We start from the raw sequence: 20,638 nt of genomic DNA, 5'->3' as shown, positions 1-20,638 counted from the left end.
CTCCCCCCGCCCAGCCCTCGGCCCTGTCAAGCACCACAAACACCAGTTAACTCGGCTGGCGGGGGTGGGGGGGGCAGGCTCAGCTGTGCCCCAGTTCTCTAGCTGGCAGGGCCAGAACACGTGAGCAGAACCACCTCTGACCTCCCCTTTCAGCTCATGGACAATCTCCACAGACAGCAAAGTATCCCGGGGTAGCTCTGTCTTCAGGTCCAGCTTGACCCAGCGGTCTGACTGGCGGCCATCCCACGTGTAGATCTGGGACTTCTATGGACAAAGAGAAAGGGCCCCATGAGGCAGGCATGGAGACTGAGGGTTGAGAGAATCAGTTCTCAAAAGAGCTTTCAGTTGGCAGTTATAAGCTGATGGGGCTGAGAAATGTCAGAAGAAAATGTCTAGGAGAGATTAGTGTTATACTTCAGCGACAGGGATCTGGCTCAGTCCTGATGGTAGGGAACAGACCCAGGGCACCATTCAAAAGCCTTAAGTCCAGAGTCATCTGGGTGGCTCAGTTGGTTAAGCGTCCAACTTTGGCTCAGTCATGATCTCTCGGTTCAAGGGTTCGAGTCCCGTGTCAGGCTCTGTGCTGACAGCTCAGAGCCTGGAGCCTGCTTCAGATTCTGTGTCTCCCTCTCTGACCCTCCCCTGCTCATGCTCTTTCAAAAATAAACATTAAAAAAAATTTTTTTTTGAAAAGGCCTAAGTCCATGATTAGTGGCCCTCAAGAAAGGTCAAGCTTGTGGCGCACCTGGGCCTGGATGGCTCAGTTGGTTGAGCGCCTGACTTTTTTAAACTTTATTTGCTTGTTTTGAGAAAGAGAGAGGCAGAGAGAGCAAATCCTAAGCAGGCTCCATGCTTTCAGCGCAGAGCCTGATGGGGGTGGCATTACAAAGAAACAGCTGCATGGATTCAAGCCACATTAGCCTGCTGACAATCCTGCTAGCCTAAGAAGCTTAATATCACGAGGAAAGAAGTAGTGTCCCTTTAGCAATGCACAGAGATGAAAACGCAGATGGGAATAAACGAAAAACTGAATGGATGAATGACACTTGGCTAACTCAGAGGAAGAATGAAAGTGAAACTTTAAGAAATACCTTCCCTGGGGTCAAAGCCCCAGCTCCCTAGTACCAAGAAAACATGCACCAAGTATGGCAGGCAGCTGTCCAGACTCCCACAGACATAGAGCAAGGGTCCACCACCCCAACAGGAGATAGGAAGCCAGCAGCAGACTTACCCCCAGGCCGATGAGGAACTTCTGCTCACTGCCGGACACCATGCAGCGGTAGTCAAGCACTGGGCGGATCTTCTCCAGGGTTTTGGAGGTGAGCAGTGTGGGCTTATAGCTGAAGATGTCAATCTCCGTGCCCTGCAGCCCCGGGTCAGAGAAAATACGGCTGGGTTGGGGGAAGGGACAGGCACTCAGTATGGGTGCCTGTATGGGGGATGGAGGCAGGGTGGGAGAGGCGAGGGACAGGAAGCACTTGCTCTCTGACACATTCCCCCCCACCCCCGGCACCCCTTGCGCTCCCTAACCGCACACTAACTGGGATCTAATTCCATCTGCTTGGAGTGTTCCTTTAGGACCTATTAGGAGAGGCTGGGAAGGGAAAGAACACCAAGTCCCTGAGTACAAATCAATTTACCAGAGCTATAAGGAAATGTCACCAGAATATAAAAGCCACCACTTCAATAATACCAAAGGCAAGGACTCATCAGTAGTTGGTCTGAGCAGTTAAGTGACCGCTCCACTCCGTTCAGAAAAATGTATGCATGCTACTCTTTTGAGGTCATCTGGAACCTCGTTCTCCAGTCCTTGACCCCACAAAACCAGCACAGTAACCAGATGACCTGGGCCAGATCTAAATGAAGCCCAGCCCCTTTAGCCCAGGAGGTGCCTGCACAAGCCCTCTGGAGGCCAGGCATCTGGGGGGGGGGGGGGGGGGGTGGCATGGGTCTGATACCTTCCACATCTAAAGTTAGGCCTCTCTAACTTCTTATTTTCACCAGATACCAAACTCACCTGGATTAGCTCAAAGAACTTAGATTTGGGGTCTGAGGAAGAAGGAGCAACTCGAGCCTGGTCTGGGATCTGAAAGGAGACAGCAGAGAGCTTTGATTTTCAAATGCACTTTCAACGAAGGCTGTGCGGATGCATATGCAGGCGAGGGGATAGGTCCAGAGAGAAAAGAGGCAATGGCCCCCAACAAGGGGGGGGCTACAAAGCAGGAGGTAATCAAGCACTATGGTTGCACACCACAAGGGCCACTTGTCTCTGTCTGGGACTCTCTGTGAGCAGTGTTGCTGTCCAGAGCCCTGGCAACAAAATGAGGCCTGGTCACCTGCCACCCTTGTCCTTTTTGACCCAACTGCAGGACCACAATGGCAATGAAAGGGCCAGAAAGGTAACTCCTGACAATGCGGAGACGTCTACCTCTGGAACACTGTGAGGGTAGGCAGACGTTTACAGGTAAGGGGAAACCCTAAGCAGACAGGGTTGGTCAATCCATTCCTTCTACAGCTTCCCTACTCTGGAGTACAGTGGGCTGGGGAGGTGCTCACCCCCCAAAGTTGAAGGCACTCTTTCCGGATCTCTGCCTGCCGAGGCTCACTCAGGGTCCTGGGAAGATAAAAACAACAAGCAATTAAAGCCTCCAAGAGGTACAAGGAGCATGCCTCCCTTGCAGCCCTCAGAACCCCAGGGAGAGGAAGCCCACATGAATAAATGTGTGTGCCCACGGCCATGCTGCCATGAGCCCAGGATGCTTACAGCACTCCTGTGGCTCTGCCCCTTAAAGAAGGGAGATCAGATGTAGACAAAATGGGATGACCTCCCCTTCCCACCACAAAAGGAAGGAGGAATACCCTCCTGATCACCCTGGATGCCAGAGTTCCCCACACACCCTCCTCCAAAGAACCCATCAGCATGTTCTGGCTTTTCCTCTGCTGATGCACATTAAGGCCATCCCAACGGTTGTCACTATGTCCCAGAAAGCTGAATCAGCTTATGCTGAACCCCCACCAGAGGAACGGTTTTCTTAAACCAGTCCTGTCTCCCCTCTCTTGATCACACTTTACTGTGTCCCCTGAACATTATGCATTCTACTCATACTATGCCACCCCACACCCTCTGATGCACCCTCTACACTCCTCCTGTATCCTTTTCCTGGGTTAGTCTTATCTGCCTAAACGCAAACATAAAGTCTTTGAGGGCAAGGTTCATGCCATCTACTTCTCTGGCATGCCTCAGAGACCACAGCAGAATAGAAGAGAAAAAAAAAAATAGAGGTATTTAAATGTGTTGAAATGAAATACAGAGCTCAGAGGGAGGAGCAAAATGAAAAGATCTTTTCTTGAAATAAGTGAATTCTGGGGAGTGGGCAACACTCACGTGTCTTCAACAAAGGCATGAATTTTGGCCAGAGCTTTGATCTGCAGACTACAGTGGCTAGAGAGAGGGGGAAAAAAAGAAAAAAAAAAAAGAAAAAAAACCACCACAAGATTTAATTTCAAAAGGATTACCAAAAAACACAGGCAAAAAGATATCAAAAAAGATTAGTTTAGCCAGAGCAGTGGCCACCTACATTTGGGGGAAAGGGGCTAGAGAACTGAAACAGAACCCCGCTCACCACATCCCAAGGTATAGTTAACACGGGGCCTGCTAAAGGCTTACAATAAAGCAGAACTGAGTCAAACCCGCCAGACACCCAGCTCCCAAGTCCTGCTAAAAGGAAGGTTCTGATCCCAGCCTTAAAAATTTGGAAGCAGTAGTGAATTAATTCTAAATAAAGCAACGACAAAGCCCAGACCCAGTTCAGCTGCAGACTGAACTGACTCAACCCACCTACACTAACAGCTGCCCTTGCTCCTTTAATCCCCACCATCCTTTTACACAGTGTCTGGCGTTAAATTAAAGAGTATGTGACATGTGATAAAGCAAGAAAATGTGACCAGCTAACAAGAGGGGAAACAATCCAATAGCCCAAGAACCAGAAATGGTCCAAATGTTCATGTTATCAGACATGGCCCTTAAAATAACTGAAAAACATGTTAAAGGATCTAGTAGAAAAGATGTACATCACACATGCAAAGGTAAAGAATTTCAGCAGAGGTATAGAAACCATATTTCTAAAAGCAAAGATTCTAGAAATGAAAACTATGATATTAGAGATGAAGAATGATTTTGATGGGCTTATTAGCAGACTGAAAACAGCAGAGGAATGAATCAGTGAACTTGGGGAAAAGATATCAACAGAAACTCAAACCAAACATAAAGAGGGAATGAAGTGAGGGGAAAAAAAACCCCACACACACCAGTATTAGAACTCTATAGGACAATAGTAAACAGTTAAACATAAACAGAGTCTCAGAAGAGAAAAAAGAATAGGACAAAAAATACAGACAAGATAATAGCCAAGAATTTTCCCAAACTGGTAAATGAAATCAATCCACAGATCCAAGGTCAGAGAACCCCAAGCAGAATCAATACAAGTAAAACCACATATAAACACATTATGGTCAACATGCTGAAAATAAAGATAAAGGGAAAATCTTAAAAGCACTCAGAGGAAAAAAGACACATGTGCAAAAACAGTAAGAGTAAATAACTGACTTCTCTCATCAGAAACAAGGCAGGCAGAAAACAGTGGAACATTATCTTTAAAGTGCTGAAAAAGAAATATGGCCAACCCTGAATTTTACACTCAATAAAAATATCCTTCAAAGACAAGAGGGAAATAAATACATTTTCAAAAAACAAATTACTCCAGCATACTTGCACAATAAAAACAGGCTAAAAGAAATTCTTTAGGCCAAAGGGAAATGATTCCAAACAGAAACCTAGTTCTGCAAGGACTAGAAATGAAGAATACCAAAATGTGTAAATAGGTCAGTAGATATCAAGGACCTTTTAAAAATATTTAAATGTACATATATATACAGGCATGCCTCGTTTTACTGCACTTCACATGACTGCACCTCACAGATAATGCATTGTTTTGTTTACAAATTGCAGGTGCGTAGCAACTCTGTGTTGAGCAAGTCTATTGGTGCCATTTTCCCAACAGCATTTGCTCATTGCATGTCTCTGTGTCATATTTTGGTAATTCTCATATTTCAAACTTTTTCATTATTGTTATATTTGTTATGGTGATATGTGATCAGTGAACTCTGGAGCCTAAAGATGTGCCTGAATTGCTACAAAACTTTAGCATGTGAGGAGGTGCTTATGGATGAGCAAAGAAATTAAGTTTCTTAAGATGGAATCTACTCGTGGTGAAGATGCTGTGTGGACTGTTGAAATGACAAAAAAGGATTTACAGTATTATGTAAACTTAGTTGCTAAAGCAGTGGCAGGGTTTGAGAGGATGGACTCCAATTTTGAAAGAAGTTCTGTCGGTAAGATGTCATCAATATCACAGGCTACAGAGAACCCATTCATGACAGGAAGAGTCAATCCATGTGGCAAATGTCACTGTTGTCTTATTTTAAGAAACTGCCACAACCACCCCAACCCAGTAATCACCATCCTGATCAGTCAGCAGCCATCAGCACGGAGGCAAAGCCCTGCACCAGCAAAAAGATTATAACTCACTAATAGCCCAAACAATGGTTAGCATTTTTTTAGCAATAAAGCATTTTTAAATTAAGATTCTGTACACGGTTTTTTGTACATAATGTTACTGCACACTTACTACAGTATAAACACAACTTTATTTGCACGGAGAAACAAAAATTAACTTGACTTGCCATACTGCAATATTTACATTACAGTGATCTAGAAACAAACCTGCAATATCTCTGAGGTATGCCTCTATAGGCAGATGTACTTTAAATCTCTTTAAAAGAGATATAGACTTTATGGTTTAAAATAAAAATAGTAACAAGCTAGAGTAGGGTTTATATAAAACAAGAACACAAAGACAGAACTGTAAATGCATATTTACTATGGTAACGTTCTTACATTGTTTATGAAGCAGGATACTTTTTGAAGGTAAACGATGATAAACTAAAGATGAATACTGTAATCTCTAAAACAGCAAAAACACAAAAGACATAGGACATAAAAAAGAAAAAACCTAAGGAGATATAAAGGAGTAATAAAAAATATCAACCCACCCCCTGCCAAACAGGAAGGAACTGAGAAACAAAAAGAAATCAGAATAAACAGGTATCAAACAACGAAGATAAGATTAAAAAAAACTTTTTTTTAATGTTTATTTTTGAGAGAAACAGAGTGAGAGTGAGGAAGGAGCAGAGAGAGAGGGAGACACAGAATCCGAAGCAGGCTCCAGGCTCTGAGCTGTCAGCACACGGCCCGAAGCAGGGCTCAAACCCATGAGCTGTGAGATCTTGACCTGCACTGAACACAGACGCTCAACCAACTGAGCCACCCAGGTGCCCCAAGACAGAGGATTTAAACCCAAACCTATCAATAATTACATTCCACGTAACTAACTGGTCTAAACACTCTAATTATAAGGCAGAGACTGTCATAATGCATAAGAAGGTAAGACCCAAGCATATGCTATTTATAAAGACAAAGACAGGTTGAAAATAAAAGGATATAAAAAGATAAACCAAGCAGGGGTGCCTATGGCTCAGTCAGTTAGGCATCTGACTTCGGCTTAGGTCTTGATCCATGGTTCATGAGCCCCGCATGGGGTGAGCTTGAGCCCTGCTTCGGGCTCCATGCTAACAGTGCAGAGCCTGCATAGGATTCTCTCTCTTCTCTCTCTCCCTCCCTCTCACTCACTTGTACCCTCTGTCTCAAAAATAAATAAATGAATTAAAGATAAAAGATAAACCAATACAAAGCAAAAGAAAGTTGACGTGGCTATATTAATACCAGACGAGGTAGACTTCAAGACGAAGAGTATTACTAGAGCCAAAGAAGGATATTTCATAAAGACAAAAGGTCAATTCATTAAGAATAACGGAATACAGATTTAGAGACTAATAACCCTCATGAACACAGACTCAAAATATTAGTAAATCAAATACAGAATAACATGAGTGATATTCATAACCAAACCATATTTTAAAATGCAAGATTGGTGTACCATTTGAAAATCACTCAACGTAATTCACTGTATTAATGGAATCAAGAATACCACAGGGATGCCTGCCTGGGTGGCTCAGTCAGTTAAACATCCGACGTTGGTTCAGATTATGATCTTGTGGGTTGTGGGTTCGAGCTCTGTGTCAGGTTCAGTGCTGACAGCTCAGAGCCTGGAGCCTGCTTCGGATTCTGTGTCTCCCTCTCTCTCTGCCCCTCCCCCACTTGCTCGCTCGCTCTCTCTCAAAAATAAACATTAAAAAAATTTCTAATAATAACACAATAATTTCTAGATACAAAAAGTATTTGACAGAACTAAACATCCATTCAAGATAAAAACTCTAAACAACCTCAAAATAGGAAGAAAACTGTCAATCTGATAAAGGACCTCTTCAAAAACCTACTGCCAACATCATACTTAATGAATAATTGAACACTTTACACTTAAAATCAAGGGTAAGGCAAGGCTTTCTCCTTTATCACTTCAATTCGACATCAAATTGAAGGAATTAGTGCAATAAGGCAAGACAAAAACAGAACTACCATATGATCCAGCAATTACACTTCTGGGTATTTATCCAAAAGAACTGAAATCAGGATCCTGAAGAGACATTAGCACCCCCATGTTCACTGCAGCACTATTCACAATAACCAAGATCTAGAAACAACCTAAATGTCCATTGACAGATGAACAGATAAAGAAAACGTGGTAATATATATACAACAGAGTATCTTTTTAAATTTAAGTAAACTGCACACTACATGCAGCACTCGAACTCACAATCCCGAGATCAAGAGTCACACACTCTACCCACTGAGCCAGCCAGGCACTCCTTTACATACAATGGAATATTATTTAGACTTAAAAAAAAAATTAAGCAATATGAGACAACATGAATGAACCTTGAGGATATCATGCTAAGTGAAATAAGCCAGTCACAGGCAAATACTACATGATTCCAATTATATAAGTTATCTAAAATAGTCAAATTCATAGAACCAATAAGTAAATTAAGCATCCTCACAGGATACACAGTCAATATACAAAAGTCAACTGTATTTCCACATACTAACAATGAACAACTGAAACACAACATTTTTACAATACAGCTTACAGGGCATGTGGGTGGCTCAGTCGGTTAAGCATCCAACTCTTGATTTCGACTTAAGCCATGAACTCATGATTGTGAGATCAAGCCCTGTGTTGGGCTCGGGGCTGAGTGTGGAGCCTGCTTGGAATTCTTTCTCCCCCTGACCCTCCCCCAGTCTCTCTCTCAAAATAAACTTAAAAATATATATATATAAATTAATAAAAATATCATTTATAAGACCATCCAAATATCCATAAAATTCTTAAGGGTAAATCAAACAAAAGAGGTGTAAAACCTCTATACTGAAAACTAAAACACTGCTGAGAGACATTAAAGAAACTAAACAAATGGATATTTTTAAATTTATGAATAGGAAGATGTAGTATTGTTAAGATGTCACTTCTTGACAAATTGATTAATAAATTCAATGGAATCTCCATCAAATCTTATAGGAATTGACAACATGATTCTAAAATTTACATAGAACTGCAAACAAAACAAAACACCTAGACTAGCTCCACAAGTCTTGAAAAGAGATCGGTGCTAGAGAACATTTACTACCTGACCTGAAGATGACTTGTTTCAGGGTACAGTCATCAAGACAATATGCCAGAAGACAAACAGATGAACAGAACAGCATGCTCTAGATAAATTTCAACGAGAGTGCTAAAGCAATTAAATAGAAAAAAGAAAGTATTTTTTACAAATGGTGTTAGAACTGGGTATCTCTAAGGGGAAGAAAAGAAAAGAGCTTCAACCCCCACCATTATACCACATGCAAAAGTTAATTTCAGGTGGACTATAGACCTAAATGAAAGAAAGGTCTACATGAAAAGAAAAAAATATTTTCATGACTTTAGGTCAAGAGTGTTTAGAAAAAAATCACTAACAAAAAGAAAAAACTTGATAAGCTAGATTTCATCATCAAAATCTAAAAGTTCTAGATATCCAAACTGAAAAACAAAAAGTAAAATTATCTCAGTTCACAGATAACATAATCTTTGATGCAAAAAACCCTAAAGATTCCACCAAAAACCATCATAACTAATAATCAAATTTGGCCAACTTGCAGGATACAAAATAAACACACAAAAACCAGTCATTTCTATACAATAATAATGAACAATCTGAAAAGGATTAAGAAACTAACTCTATTTATAATAGCACCAGAAAGAATACTCAGAAATAAACTAAAGAAGTATAAGACTTGTACACTAAAAGCTACAAGACACTGCTGACAAAAATGGAAAGACATCCTGCGATCATGGACTGGAAGGCTCAATGTTGTTAACAAGACAATATTATCCAAAGCAATCTACAGACTCAATGTAATCCCTTTCAAAATCCCAACTGCCATTTTTGCAAAAATTGAAAACCCCATCCTAAAATTCATATGGACTCTCAATGACCCCATAGCCAGAACAATCTTGAAAAAGAAAAATAAACTGAAGGACTCACATTCCTAGTTTCAAAACTTACTACAAAGCTAGCATAATCAAAACTGTGGTACTGGTATAAAGACAGACATATAGAACCAAAGGCACAGAACAGAGAGCCCAGAAATAAAACTCTGCATATATGATCAAATGATTTTCAACAAGGGTACCAAGACCATTTCTTGAGGAAAGAACAGTCTTTTCAACAAATGGTGCTCGGAAAACTGGGTATCTACATGCAAAAGTAGTAAGTTGGACCCTTACCTTATAACATCTACAAAAATTAACTCAAAATGGATCAAAGACCTAAACATAAAAGCTAAAACTATAATACTCTTAGAGAAAAAAAAACATAATGAAAAGTTTAATGATGCTAGATTCAGCAATGATTTCCTGAATATTACACCAAAAGCATAAGCAATAAAATTAAAAAAAAATTAAACTACCTCAAATTAAAAACTGTGCACTGAAGGACATAATGTAGGGAAAAAAAACACATAATGAGAGAAAATATTTTCAAATCATCTATCTGAATAGGGATTAATATCCAGAATATATAAAGAACTCCTACCATTCAACAATGAAAAACCAATTTAAAAACAGGCAAAGGACTAGAATAGACTTTTCTCCAAAGAAGGTACACAAACGGCCCAATATGAAAATAGACTCAACATCATTAGTCATTAGAGAAATGCAAGTCAAAACTACAATGAGATACCATCTCACACCCATTAGGATGGTTATTATCCAAAGGAAGACAGACAGACAGACACACAACAACAGGTGTTGATGAGAATGGAGAAATTGGAACCCTTGAGCATGACTGGTGGGAATGTAAAATGGAGCCAGTGTTGTAAAAAATAACATGGCAGTTCCTCAGGAGCGGCACCATTTTAAGCAGAATTACCACAGGATCCATTCCACTTCCAGGTGTATAAACAAAAGAACTGAAAGCAGGGGCTCAAACAGTTACTTGCACACCAATATTCAGGGCTATATTATTCACAGTCGCTAAGATGTCAGGACAATCCAGATGTCCAACAGATGAATGAGTAAACAAAATGTGGTATGTACATATGGAACATTATTTAGCCTTAAAAGGAGTGAAACTGACACATGCTATAACATGATAAACCTTAAAACATTATGCTAAGCAGGGTGCCTGGGTGGCTCAGTTGGTTAAGCCTCCAACTCTTGATTTCAGCTCAGGTCAAGATCTCACGGTTCATGAGTTTGAGCCTCATATTGGGCTCTACACTGACAGTGCAGAGCCTGCTTGGGATTCTCTCTCTCCCTCTCTCTGTCCCTCCCCTGCATGTGCGCTCTCTCTCAAAATAAATAAAAAGAACTTTAAAAACAAAACAACATTATGCTAAGTGAATAAGCCAGACACAAAAGAACAAATATTTTATGATTCACTTACATGATGTACCTAAAACAGGCAAATTCATAGAGCTTCAGGGTAGGAGAAATGGGGAATTATTGTTTAATGGGTAGCGAGTTTCTGTTTTGGATGATTAAAACGTTCTGGAAATATACAGTTATGATGGTTGCACAACAATGTGAATATATTTAATGCCACTGAATTATACATTTTTTTAAACATTTATTCATTTTTGAGAGACACAGAGAGACAGGGTATGAGCAGGGGAGGGGCAGAGAGAGGGAGACAGAATCAGAAGCAGGGTCCAGGCTCCAAGCTGTCAGCATAGAGCCCAAGGTGGGGCTCAAATGACTGAGCCACCCAGGTGCCCCAAGACAAATCAACTTTTTAAATGGTCTAAAGACTTGAAGATGAAACGACATCATATAAGAAATATACAAACAACCAATAAACACACGAAAAGAGGTTCAACATCATTAGTCATGCAAATCTAAACCACAATGAGGTATCACCTCACAGAATGACTATTATCAAAAAGACAAATACCAAGTGCTAGAGAGGATGTGGAGAAAAGGGAACCCTGTGCGGTGATGGTAGGAATGTAAACTGTTACAGCCACTATGAAGCACAGCACAGCATTTTCTCAGAAAATTAAAAATATAGAACTACCACAGTCCAGCAATTCTGCTTCTAGGTATTTATCCAAAGAAAACAAAAACACTAATTTGAAAAGACATATGTCCCCCGAGATTCATCACACCATTATTTACAATAGCCAAAATACGGAAGCAACCTGAATGTTCATCAACAGATGAGTGGACAAAGAAGAAAAAAAATACATATATATACACACACATATACACAAAGGAAAGAAGAAAAAAAATACATATATATACACACACATATACACAAAGGAATATTACTTGGCTGTAAAAAATGAAATCTTGCAATTTTTAACAATATGGATGGACCTAGAGGATATTTTGCTATGAGAAATAAGTCAAAATAAGTCAGAAAGAAAAAGCAAAAACCATATGACTTCGTTTATATGTAGAATCTAAAACACAAAATGAATGAACAAATAAAACAGAAACAGACTACAAACAGCCAACTGGTGATAGCCAGAAGGGAAAGAGTAAAGGGAAAGAGTAAAGAGTAATAGGTGGAGATTAAATGGTACAATACTCCAGTTAAAATAAATGAGACACCGGAATGTAATATACAGCATAGGGAATATAGTTAACAATATTGTAACAACTTTATATGGTAACAGATGGTAACTAGATTTGTCATAGTGACCATTTCATATATGTATATAAATACTGAATCACTATGTTATATACCTGAAACTAATACAATGTTTAATTTTAAAAAAATGTATATATATATATATATATATAAATAGAACCAAAATGGTATAACACTAGCCCCCACCAGAACAGCTAAAATGGAAAAGACTAACAATACCAAAAGTTAGCAAAGATGCAGAACAATCAGAATTCTCACACTCTACTAGGGGGAGGATAAACTCATACAAGCATTTTAGAACACTCTACGGCATTATGAAAAAGTTAAGTACACATCTAAGCTATGACCTACAATTTCCACTCTTGGGTATTTGAGAAAGATGAAAACATCTGTCCACCAAAATCCTGGTACAAGAATGCTTCAGCAGCTTTATTCGTAACAGCCCCAAACTGGAAATAAAGTGTCCAATAACAGAAGAATAAATCTGGCATGCCCATCCGATGGAATACACTCAGCAATAAAAAGGAACTAACACCACATGAAAGAATCTCAAAAGCATTAGGGTAAGTAAAAACAAAACAAAACAAAAAACCAGACATAGAAGTGTGTATGTGTGATTCCATTTATACAAAGTTCTAGAACAAGCAAAATCAGGTCCAAGATAAAAATCAGAAGAGTGGTTACTTCAAGACTGACTGGCTAGGGGCACAAAGAAATGTCCTGAGGTTACAGTAATTTTTTTAAAATCTTAATAGGAATGTAGGCTATATGAATATATGCATTTGTCAAAATTACACATCATATCTGCATTTCAACTACGGAATTATGCATCAATCTTTAAAAAGAAAAAAGAGCGAACTGACTCATTATAGGACTGCATAAACATTGCACGACTAGGAACACCGAAGCGTCCGGTTCTGCCATGCACCACACACATTCACAGCAGATGGCAGCGCGGGTCATCGAACAGAACTGTCACCAAGCCCTGGCGCTGCGGATGCTAGACCAGTTCCTGAGTCTGTTTCCCCATGTATAACACGCTGAAGCCTAGGATCTGCGCCGCCATGGGGCCTAGCATTACCATCAAGACGAGAGCGCTTGTGTGGCAGTACTGTGCAAGATGATGGAGAAGGGGGTAAAGACTTGCCCTCCTGTGATTCTCCAGGGCCACCTACACCTTCAAGCTTCTATGGGAGACAGGATCATACCCTTAGAAATGACAACACCAACACCTGTTTGGCCCTGTGAGAAAGCACTTCTAGTGGTTCACTGCTACTATACAACTCTCCAACTTACCTCTAAAAATTTTCTCCAAGTTTTCCCTTAGAAAACTGAGCCAACTATCACAACTTAAATTATTACCAGTAACAAGAAGGGGGCAGGAAAAAAAAAGGTTTAAAAAAACAACAACAAAAACCCCAGCATTCAGGTCACCCATCTAGGGAATTCATCAACTGGCAAAAAAGCTTTATTACCAGAAATTGCCAAAGCATATTGCATGTTCCTAGCCATCTCCTGTTTCCAAATAGGGAGTTTCACAAGGCAACAACCATGATGGCTTTTCACAAAGGGAAGCAATTAAAGAGAGTTACTCCTGCCTCAGGGACCAGGGCAAGGCTGCTCTCTATCAGGTTTCACTATCTAACTCGGGCTCCATGGGTAGGGCTACGCCAACCAGGTTCCCGCTGGCTGACCTTGGGACAGGGCATGGGAGTAGGACAGGGTCCCCAAAATCCCCCAAGTCCCAGAGAGCCTTGGAACAAGCAGCCCAATCCTAGTCACCAATTTTTTGGATCGACAAAGTGATACTAAGAGCCATTCAGTCCTTCATTCTCTCGTCTTCCTTGTACAGTGGTATCAGCAAAAAAACACTAGGTTTGCTTACCTCTCATTGGACCGTATCATGTAGTCAGTAAATTCATGGTCTCCTTTGATTACCTCCAAGGGGACCACAAAGTTGACATCAGAATCGGTGTTCCGCAGCTGGTTGAGCTTAATATTGACTGAGAAGAGGTACTCTCGCACATCGTCTATGCCCACCTTCAGGCCTTTGCAGACCACATACCTGGCAGAAGATACCCTGTCACACTACTGAGCAAGGGCTTCTTCCCAACATTCCTTCTCCCCAAACTCCTTGCTGAGTCATAAAGCTAAAGAGTCTTAAGTCTATGAACAAAGAACAGCACCAATTCTGTGCTGCAAAAGTTCAATTCCTTCCTTTTTATGTTGGGCTATATTTCTACTCTCTGTGGCAGTGGTTCCCAACTACCCTGTGCCGTTGGCTGCATCACCAGCACTAGGGAGTCTGTTAAATTATGGACCTAATCATTCAGACTCTCCAAGAACAGGGCTCAGAAATCTGTGTTTTTAACAAGTCTCCTAGCAATGTGGCAACTGGCAATATTTTCTTTCACATGCATAAGCACTGTGTCCCAACTGGGATGCCAACAGTGCCTCTGGTTGGTGGCCCCCTTGCCCTGGCCCAGCCCATGTCCTTCCAGGTGCCCCTCCTTCACTTTCTCTTTCCAGGACAGAGCCAAGGACTCCTCACCTAAGTGTGAGGAAGAAGGCTTGTGGAGTAGGAGGCAGAGGTTGAACTGACACACCACAGAACCAGTAAGATCCAAATCCTGACTCTTCTCGGCTCTAATCACGTCCTTAAAATCAGGGTTTTAATGTTGCTTGAGTAGTTATGCTAGAGAGCTCCATTTTTCTTTTCTAACATTTAGTCAACTAGTCTGATTCAAATGGAGAGGAAGGCCTCACCTCTCGGAGTTGGCAGGACGGCTGGTAATCGGCTTAAAGAGACATACTCGTTCAAAGCAGCAGTACAGCAGGTAGATGAGCCCCACGCTGAATGGTGTGAACAGGTCAAAGGTTTTACAGATGAAGTGGCCTCCTAGATTAGAGCAAAGACACCAACAGCCATCAGTGGGCTCTAACCCAGGAGATGGTAAGGTAGTCTCAGCAAATAAATGTGACAAAGCCAGGGACCCAGCACTTGGGTCCATTAAAAGTGGCAATTTAAGGGGCAGCCTCAGCTTTAGAGGGGACTCTGGGAGATTCTAGTGCACTTACTTCCCTAAATTCCTCACTTAGCCAACTGTCACCTGATTTAGACAGGTTTTTTTTACTCCGAAACCCCATACGTGCTCATGTCCAACTGGGCCTCTAGTGGGCCCCAGGCTGGGGAGACAACTGAGGAAGCGTCACCTGTTCGGACAACAGACAGCGCCATGAGGAACTGACAGAGCAGCAGCTGCTTGCTGAGGATCTCTTGCAGGTTCTCCTGTCCCTCCACTGAAAAACCCTGAAATCAGAGTATGAGAATCAGGAGTAGGAAGAGAAGCGTGAGAACTTCATTCATCCCTACTACAACTCCACTAAGATTTCCTCAAGTGTTTCCATTGATTTCCACCATCTGACTGATAAGAAATATAACTCAGCGTTTAAATTACTTTGCACAGTCATATGGCTCCTCGCGGATGGAGCCAGTACCAGGACTCAGGCCTGACTCCTAGCACAGTGCCACTCTTCTGCTCCATCTCTCCCAGGGGATACAACAAAGTCTACTATTCTAAGGAGATGGTCCAGAATATTTTAAAACCCATGTGGGAATCCAGGGGAAGAGTAAGGCAGGACAGAGGCAAAATACTGCCTAGTCATAGGCCAACAACAGAATAGGAAACAGAACACCCTGGTCAGTCCAAGACCCCAGGAGTGCTGTGAATACTCTGCCGGGGCTTGGCCACTGTACAGGCCCCAGGATGGTGACAGGAGAAAAGTTAACACAACTGACAGTCACAGTAATCTCTCTTTCTCTGCTAACCAAAACCCCCTTCCGGTCTCAAAGACCTTGGAGCCTCTCCCTCAAGCTGACAGGATCTCTGGCCAGGGTGTTTGTTCAAAGAATGTGCCTTGCTATTCCTGGAGTGGTCTCCCTCCCTGTGAGATCCCAGCAGGGAGCAGGAACCAGGCTCACACAGAAGTAAAAGAGGCCAGGGGTTGAAGAAAGAAGGAGAGGAGAGTTGTTTAATAGTTACAGAGTTTCAATTCTGCAAAAAAGGAAAAAAGCATGGAAATCTGTTTCACAAAAATGTGAACATACCCAACACTACTGAACTGTACATTTAAAAATGGTTGAGATGGGGGTGGGGGGGCGCCTGGGTGGCTCAGTCGGTTGAGAGTCTGACTTGATTTTGGCTCAGATCATGATCCCAGGGTTGTGGGATCAAGCCTCATGTCATGTTCCATGCTGAACATGGAGCCTGCTTGGGATTCTTTCTTTCTCTCCCTCTACCCCTCTGCCCTGTTCACACTTTCTCTCAAATAAAAAAATTAAAAATAAATTTTAGAAAGCTTTTTTAATGGCTGAGATAGCGTGTGTGTGTGTGTGTGTGTGTGTGTGTGTGTGTGTGTGTGTGTGTGTGTTTTAACAATAACTTTTTTAAAAGGTAAAGGAGGCTGATGACTGTTACGCTGGCACCTGCCAGGCCAGGTCTCCATGACTCAGTTCTACAAAGGTAATAGCTAAATGACTCAGAATCAAAAATTGTTTAACAATGTGCTCCAGATTTATAGATGTTTCTCCAAATGCATGCCTGTTTGTAGGGACAATTAAAAAAAATAAATAAGTAAAAATCCCAGGTCATCAGGCTCCACTGCCTAAACAGAAAGACAACCCTTGAGTTTGTGCTCTGGCTGCCACAATGTAACAACAGCCTCGCAAACACGACCAGGCCCCCACATCTGTGCAGCTGGAGCAGCCCCTCCTCTTCCCCAAAGCCCTCCTGTCTGCTGTTCCCTGCCACACACAGGGCTGTGGCAGGCCAGGGCCTCTGCAGAGCCTACGCTCACATCCTGCACACTCCTTCATCTTTCCACATGGTTACTGTTTGAGAGGCCATCTCAATTCTAGCATGTGACTCTGGAGCAACTGCCACACTCTCTGTCCTTCCTCTTAGAGGAAGTGGTGGCTGCCTCCAGAAAAGGCTACCTGCAGCATCAGATTTCTAGGTGAGAAAGCTATAGTGAGCTCCCCTCTGTGCCTCAAGCAGCTGCCTGAAGAATAATACTGAATACTGTCCAATCACTGACAGGGCCTCCGGTGAATTTCTCTTAGCCACTGCCTTTGGTTATGTGGTCATCTTCAGCCCAACCAGACGCTTAGGAGTGGGCATGTAAGGAACCACATCCAGGTGACAAATGATGGAAATGTTCTTTCCAAACAGTTTTGCACGGTCCACCATCGTCATGGTTCTTCCCTACCATTTCTCACAGCCAAACAAGACCCTTTGAAGAAGTGAGCTCAGAAGGTCCATTTGCTCCAAGCAAAAGTGTCCACAAAATCACAGCACTGACAAAGTTATCATTGAAAATATATGCAGAAAGAATAAAAACATACATCATACATCCCTACTATCTAAATTGTGAACCACCACCTTCTGGGGCAGCTAAAAGGACCAAATAAAACAAAACAAAAGTAACTCTCAAGCTTTTAACAAGATTAATCCCTAAAGCATCACTCTGTGGAGAACAGATCACCTACCCCATCAGCCATCAGAAAGTGGACACCCTTGCGATCTGTGTTATCCAGGACAAAATTCCGAAAAGCAGTGATGTTCTCTGGGCGGGTAATATCTCCATCTCCATCAATTCCACCCTCACCTGGCAGGACACAAGATTCACATTTAGCTCATCTGCCCTTTGCATCCCAGGAGCTGGGACACAAGCTCTCTGGGACTGTGAACACAGGTTTTCCTCGAGGACCAGGAGCAAAGGCCCTGTGAGAAGCAACTCACCGCAGGACCCAGCCTGCAAGGCTGCCTTGCAGTGATGGACTAAGAGGCAAATACAGGGCCTGTTGTAATAAAGCAGAATTCAAAGAGTTGTCCAGCCAAGAGTCATCGACTGAAGTAAAGGGCCTTCCTCTTCAGGACTGAAATTGTGTCTAAAGGACCTATATTTAGGAACCAACATTAATTTTTAAATAAGAACTGTTAAGAACTTGGGATTTGCTGCCAAATCACAACAATCAGGAAGAGTGGAGGGACTTCTGTGGGGTTGCTAGGCTGTCTGTTACTCAGTGAGTTGCACACCCTGTGCACACACTGGAGACGGGCATGGAGTTTCTATTTGTTAATAACCCTGCCATTTCTCAGCTGGAGATCAGGCAGTTTCATTATCTCCTGTCACCACAAGAGAAGAAAAGAGGAAGTAATACGATTTTGGTGAGAGTTTGCCTAGTGGAGTGTTTAACCTGTATCCTATAGGCCTGGAGTAAAGATAGAAGGTCTAGAGGGAACTGAGATCTTCAGGACAAGGACTGGAAACCCAGGTGGAGAGACCTAGGAAAGAAAACATGCCAAGTGGATAACTGTTTCTGACCTGAAGTCCCTACAGAGGACTCTCTCAAAGCCCCCATCGCCCTCCTCCATGTTCCTACCATAGTAGGGTTCGAAGAGTTCACTGGAGGCCGAGTAGAAGTCCTCCAGCTTGAAGTCATTTGGGCCCTTCAGAGTCATTCCAAAGCCCTTCGCGTGCCACTTCTTCCGCCACAGCACATACTCGGAGAAACCGCCCGGGCCTGCGCAGACGTCAGCAAAGTACAGAAGCTCAGCTTCCCGGTCCTTTACCAGTGGTTTCTGCAAAGGCAAGTGGTGGACAGGGGAGGGAGGGAAAACGTCTGGCTCAGTGGACAACAGGAAGAAGAATGAAGGGGGTAAAATGAGCCTTTCGGCAAGTGGAGTGCAGAGCTCCCACCAGGGCCACGACACCCAGGACCTGTATCCTCTGTGATCATCAGCCCCTGGAGTTGCCCATCCGTGCCTCAAAACACTGCTAATGCCTTTCAACCACATGGCCTGGCTCAGGCTCCTAATACAAACATCTTAATGGGAATCGGAGGATTCATTTATATTTCAGAGTCCTTCCCTTACCATAACCTGCCTTGTAAGAGTCTAGATGCTATATGCCCCACTTACAGACAAGGAAAAAAAGACACCAAGACACAAAGCATCCTGTTCACAGCCTGTGTACAACAAAGCTAAATCAGAATCCAGTCATCCTGACTGCTGGACTCAGGTCTTCCTATCCAAAGTCTGAGAGGCTCTAACATGTCTCCCTCCCAGTCACAGGGCCATCCTTTCCAAACCATGGCCTTCGCTTCCCTGCTCCCTTTCCTTCTTGGCTCTCCCTATTTTTTTTCAATTAACTTTTTATTTTGGAATAATTTCAGATTTACAAAAAAGTTTGCAAAGACAGAGTTCTCATTCTTTTCATCCAGATTCCAATTTTGTTACCATCTTACAAGATTGGACGAAACTAAGAAACCAACACTGGTACACTTCTATTAACTAAATTCAATTTGATATCATATTTCACTAGTCTTTGTTTTGTTCCAGGATCCAATCCAAGATATCACAGTGCACTGAGTCTCCTCCTCCGATGCACTCCCGTCCCCTGCCTCTGCCCCTCTGCTAGCCCAGAGTACGGGGCAGTGCGCAGCTGGAGGCGGACGCGGCAGAGTGGGGAGAAGACACTGGCATGGGGCTTCCAGGCAGGCCCCTGGGAACCCGCCCACCTCAGGAATAACTAAATTACAGCAATTATTTCAATTTTTACTGGATTATAGTTTTTAACCCTCCAATAGCTTTTAATCCTTAATCTGCAATTTATGCTAAACCCGGCACTGGCCCATATTGTGTTTATCTTTTATACACCTGGCCCTACAGGGTGAATTCTACTTGTCCCGAACTGCCTCCAAGGCCATCTGCACACTGGTGACAATAGGTTGAGCTCTAGAGCAGGTGACTAGAGGACCCTGAGGAACATCCAGCTAGAAGGAGCAGCTCAGCCTTCCCTCTCCATAGATTTGTCATGGCTGAGTACTTATCCAGAGTTCTGTAACTGCTAGATAAAGATCAGAAAGCTTTAGGGGGAACAGTTATAAGAAAGAAACAGAAAATGCTAATGTTCACCATCTAGTCACTTTCTGGATGAAAGGGACCTAGCCTCTGATGACAGCTATCCAGCTTTACCAAAACTGTGAAGAAGTCTCTGGAGAAACTGGCTTTAGCTAAAAATAAACTTCATCATCCTATGACAAGCCCACCCAGGCATGCTGAGATGTATCACTTCTTTCTCTTCTTCCCCACCAATCTGCCTCAGTGTTCTTTGTTCCTGAGCCATTAATTATTCATACTTTTGGATTATAATCATTTGCACACAAACACAAAAGACCTAATGGCATTTGCAGAGAATATTATGTAGCATTTTCTAGGCAGCCCAGTGGTAAGGAGGCAAGAGTCACAAGTTTAAGGCCTGCACACACTGAAAAGAGGAAAAACAATGTTTCTCACCACTGGCTATGCCCTAGCCTCAGGCTCTAGGCTCTCTAGGTGAGCCACTAGACCAAAGGAAGACCAGG

At 42.5% G+C, this 20,638-nt stretch overlaps 1 protein-coding gene across 2 annotated transcripts in view; it reads right to left on the bottom strand.

Annotated features, from left to right (window-relative positions):
• Positions 1 to 20,638, bottom strand: part of CMTR1 (cap methyltransferase 1) — a 50,049-nt gene that overhangs the window by 6,627 nt on the left and 22,784 nt on the right. For both annotated transcript variants that reach the window (XM_029943606.1, XM_029943605.1), the window contains 10 exons: positions 18,656 to 18,854; positions 17,759 to 17,877; positions 15,424 to 15,520; positions 14,977 to 15,109; positions 14,096 to 14,275; positions 3,386 to 3,442; positions 2,557 to 2,614; positions 2,018 to 2,086; positions 1,232 to 1,363; positions 142 to 264 (listed from right to left, as the gene is read on the bottom strand). In XM_029943606.1, coding sequence (XP_029799466.1) covers positions 142 to 264; positions 1,232 to 1,363; positions 2,018 to 2,086; positions 2,557 to 2,614; positions 3,386 to 3,442; positions 14,096 to 14,275; positions 14,977 to 15,109; positions 15,424 to 15,520; positions 17,759 to 17,877; positions 18,656 to 18,854 — 1,167 coding nt within the window. The remainder of the gene's footprint in view (positions 1 to 141; positions 265 to 1,231; positions 1,364 to 2,017; positions 2,087 to 2,556; positions 2,615 to 3,385; positions 3,443 to 14,095; positions 14,276 to 14,976; positions 15,110 to 15,423; positions 15,521 to 17,758; positions 17,878 to 18,655; positions 18,855 to 20,638) is intronic.

The sequence above is a fragment of the Suricata suricatta genome, chromosome 7, assembly GCF_006229205.1.
Source record: "Suricata suricatta isolate VVHF042 chromosome 7, meerkat_22Aug2017_6uvM2_HiC, whole genome shotgun sequence".
NCBI classification, from domain to species: Eukaryota; Metazoa; Chordata; class Mammalia; order Carnivora; family Herpestidae; genus Suricata; species Suricata suricatta.
This window is presented reverse-complemented; position numbering and strand designations above follow the sequence as displayed.